Genomic DNA, 3,540 nt, shown 5'->3' on the forward strand with positions numbered 1-3,540 from the left:
CCAGTGAATGCATCACACTGCCAGTTATTATCCTTCTATTCCCAGTAATTATCCCTCTATTCCCAGTGAATGCATCACACTGACAGTTATTATCCTTCTATTCCCAGTAATTATCTCTCTATTCCCAGTGAATGCATCACACTGACAGTTATTATCCTTCTATTCCCAGTAATTATCTCTCTATTCCCAGTGAATGCATCACACTGCCAGTTATTATCCTTCTATTCCCAGTAATTATCTCTCTATTCCCAGTGAATGCATCACACTGCCAGTTATTATCCTTCTATTCCCAGTAATTATCCCTCTATTCCCAGTGAATGCACCACACTGACAGTTATTATCCTTCTATTCCCAGTAATTATCTCTCTATTCCCAGTGAATGCACCACACTGACAGTTATTATCCTTCTATTCCCAGTAATTATCCCTCTATTCCCAGTGAATGCACCACACTGACAGTTATTATCCTTCTATTCCCAGTAATTATCCCTCTATTCCCAGTGAATGCACCACACTGACAGTTATTATCCTTCTATTCCCAGTAATTATCTCTCTATTCCCAGTGAATGCACCACACTGACAGTTATTATCCTTCTATTCCCAGTAATCCGGTTCAGACCTGCTCTATATTGTATATCTATATTGTCTTAAAGTCTAGGGGTATCCTGGACATTACAGAAATTGGGGGCTTGTCCGTTCTTCAATATGAAAAGTGACATGAGGTAACTTCTGTTATGAATTTAACTGAATCACCTTTATCCAGAGATTTCTCCAGCACCATGCTGGTTGGTCGGCCGTACTCAAAGGTGATGATGATGTCATCAACCACCTCCAGACTCTTGTTCCAGGACAGGGTGATGTTGGCCAATAAGGGCTCAGGATACCTGGACCATGTGACGGTCTGCCAATAGGTGATGAGCCCCCCCCTCTCCCTATCTCCCATTAGCTGAGGAGGGTGAGACAGGTCGGGGCTGGACGCGTCACACTCATCGCTGCACAGGTAAGGGTTCTCCTGCAGAACAACAAACAGTGCAGATGGTAAAAACAGAGTTCATTTAAAGTCACTGTGTGGAACATTTAGGTGAGCAGAAAATTTCTTATGGTAGAAGTTTTTGTTTGTAGAAAAATAAACCATTCAAGTGAAAACAGATAAACCTGTTCATCTCAGCGTCTCATGGTTGGATCTGTGAGCCTGGTGGGTACCAGGGAGAACTCTTTCTACCACCATGTTACTTCACTGATTGAAAGGTATAAATGTGTTGAACTTCTGACCTCAGTTATGATCACAGGTGTGGTCAGGTGTGTTTAAACTTCAGAATAAAGAACACACCATGACTTAAATCAGTTAATTCAAATAGAATTGCATTTAATACTTTGCCAGTTACAGTAAACTAATAATGAGGACTGTTTATTATTAATTGAATGCAGTACCATTAAATACAATAACTTTAAAATACATTCCATCTCAAACAAACTTTACTTCACCTGCTTTTTTATAGATAGACTGGACAAAATACAAATAAGACAAATAACACATTCCAGTACATAACAGTAGAGTTACTGCAGAAATGAAAGCGGTATTTGTGATGTTTAAACAACACATGGTGTGACAGCTGATTGTTGCCACTGCAGCCCTAACATGACTGCAGACATGATCCAACGCACTGCGTGTGTCCCACTAACATACATGTGCAGTGTGTGATGGATTAACACGGATGTTAATCTGATCAGTGTGTGTGTGTGTTAGAGGTTTAACCTCTTACTTTAGCTGCAGCTGCCAACTGTCACACTGCAGATTCAACACTGTCTACAAGACACCAACAACACACACTGATAAAGTCCCAGTTTAAAGGCTGCATGTTAGTTCAGTCTTTACACTTACTGAAAGATTTCACATTGACTTCAGGATTCTGATCCAACATGTGGCAATCAGACCAACATTATTCAGGACCACCTTTATCTGCATCAAAATGTTGGGTTGAACTATGTTTGGGTGGGTGTTTGGATGGTTAGATGGTTGGGTGGGTGGATGGTTGGGTGTTTGGATGGTTGGGTGTTTGGGTGGGTGGATGGATGGATGTGTGGATGGTTGGGTGTTTAGGTGGTTGCGTATTTGTATGAGTGGATGGATGGATGTTTAGATGGGTGGATGGTCGGTGTTTGTATGAGTGGATGGATGGGTGTTTGGTTGGGTGGATGGTTGGGTTTTTGCATGGTTAGATGGTTGGGTGTTTGGATGGTCGGGTGTTTGTGTGGGTGGATGGTGGGTGTTTGGATGGTCGGGTGTTTGGGTGGGTGGATGGATGGGTGTTTGGATGGTTGGGTGTTTGGGTGTTTAGGTGGTTGCGTATTTGTATGAGTGGATGGATGGATGTTTAGATGGGTGGATGGTCGGTGTTTGTATGAGTGGGTGGATGGGTGTTTGGGTGGGTGGATGGTTGGGTGTTTGCATGGTTAGATGGTTGGGTGTTTGAATGGTCAGGTGTTTGGATGGTCAGGTGTTTGGGTGGGTGGATGGATGGGTGTTTGGAGGTCGGGTGTTTGGGTGTTTAGGTGGTTGCGTATTTGTATGAGTGGATGGATGGGTGTTTGGATGATCAGGTGTTTGGATGTTTTGGTGTTTGGGTGTTTAGGTGATTGGGTGTTTGGATGATCGGGTGTTTGAATGGGTGGATGTTTTGGTGTTTGGGTGGTTGGATGGTTAGAAGGTTAGGTGTTTGGATGGTTGGATGGTTAGAAGGTTGGATGGTTAGAAGGTTGGGTGGTTGGATGGGTGGTTGGATGGTTAGAAGGTTGGGTGGTTGGTTGGTTGGGTGGTTGGATGGTTGGGTGGTTGGATGGTTAGAAGATTGGATGGGTGGTTGGATGGTTAGAAGGTTGGATGATTAGAAGGATGGGTGGTTGGATGGTTAGAAGGTTGGATGATTAGAAGGATGGATGATTAGAAGGTTGGGTGGTTGGATGGTTAGAAGATTGGATGGGTGGCTGGATGGTTAGAAGGTTGGATGGGTGGTTGGATGGTTAGAAGGTTGGATGATTAGAAGGTTGGGTGGTTAGAAGATTGGATGGGTGGCTGGATGATTAGAAGGTTGGATGATTAGAAGGTTGGGTGGGTGGTTGGATGGTTAGAAGGTTGGATGGTTAGAAGATTGGATGGGTGGCTGGATGATTAGAAGGTTGGATGATTAGAAGGTTGGATGGTTAGAAGATTGGATGGGTGGTTGGATGGTTAGAAGGTTGGATGGGTGGTTGGATGGTTAGAAGGTTGGATGATTAGAAGGTTGGGTGGTTAGAAGATTGGATGGGTGGCTGGATGATTAGAAGGTTGGATGATTAGAAGGTTGGGTGGGTGGTTGGATGGTTAGAAGGTTGGATGGTTAGAAGGTTGGATGGGTGGTTGGATGATTAGAAGGTTGGATGGTTAGAAGGTTGGATGGGTGGTTGGATGGTTAGAAGGTTGGATGATTAGAAGGATGGGTGGTTGGATGGTTAGAAGGTTGGATGATTAGAAGGTTGGATGGTTAGAAGGTTGGATGGGTGG

The 3,540-nt window shown here is 43.8% G+C and overlaps 1 protein-coding gene and 1 long non-coding RNA gene across 5 annotated transcripts in view; one reads left to right on the top strand and one right to left on the bottom strand.

Moving 5' to 3' along the window:
* ntng2a (netrin g2a) overlaps positions 1-3,540 on the bottom strand; it is a 29,816-nt gene that overhangs the window by 20,058 nt on the left and 6,218 nt on the right. For all 3 annotated transcript variants that reach the window (XM_046036082.1, XM_046036081.1, XM_046036083.1), the window contains exon 3: positions 753-1,011. In XM_046036082.1, coding sequence (XP_045892038.1) covers positions 753-1,011 — 259 coding nt within the window. The remainder of the gene's footprint in view (positions 1-752; positions 1,012-3,540) is intronic.
* Positions 1-3,540, top strand: part of LOC123961003 — a 7,154-nt gene that overhangs the window by 1,005 nt on the left and 2,609 nt on the right. Inside the window, exon 2 of one of the 2 annotated variants that reach the window (XR_006822639.1) lies at positions 763-999. This is a non-coding gene — a long non-coding RNA (uncharacterized LOC123961003). Of the gene's footprint in view, positions 1-33; positions 1,000-3,540 lie in introns of those variants that run through there. The other variant, XR_006822638.1, reaches the window with a different exon arrangement.

This window comes from Micropterus dolomieu, linkage group LG21 (genome assembly GCF_021292245.1).
Source record: "Micropterus dolomieu isolate WLL.071019.BEF.003 ecotype Adirondacks linkage group LG21, ASM2129224v1, whole genome shotgun sequence".
In the NCBI taxonomy this organism is placed as follows: domain Eukaryota; kingdom Metazoa; phylum Chordata; class Actinopteri; order Centrarchiformes; family Centrarchidae; genus Micropterus; species Micropterus dolomieu.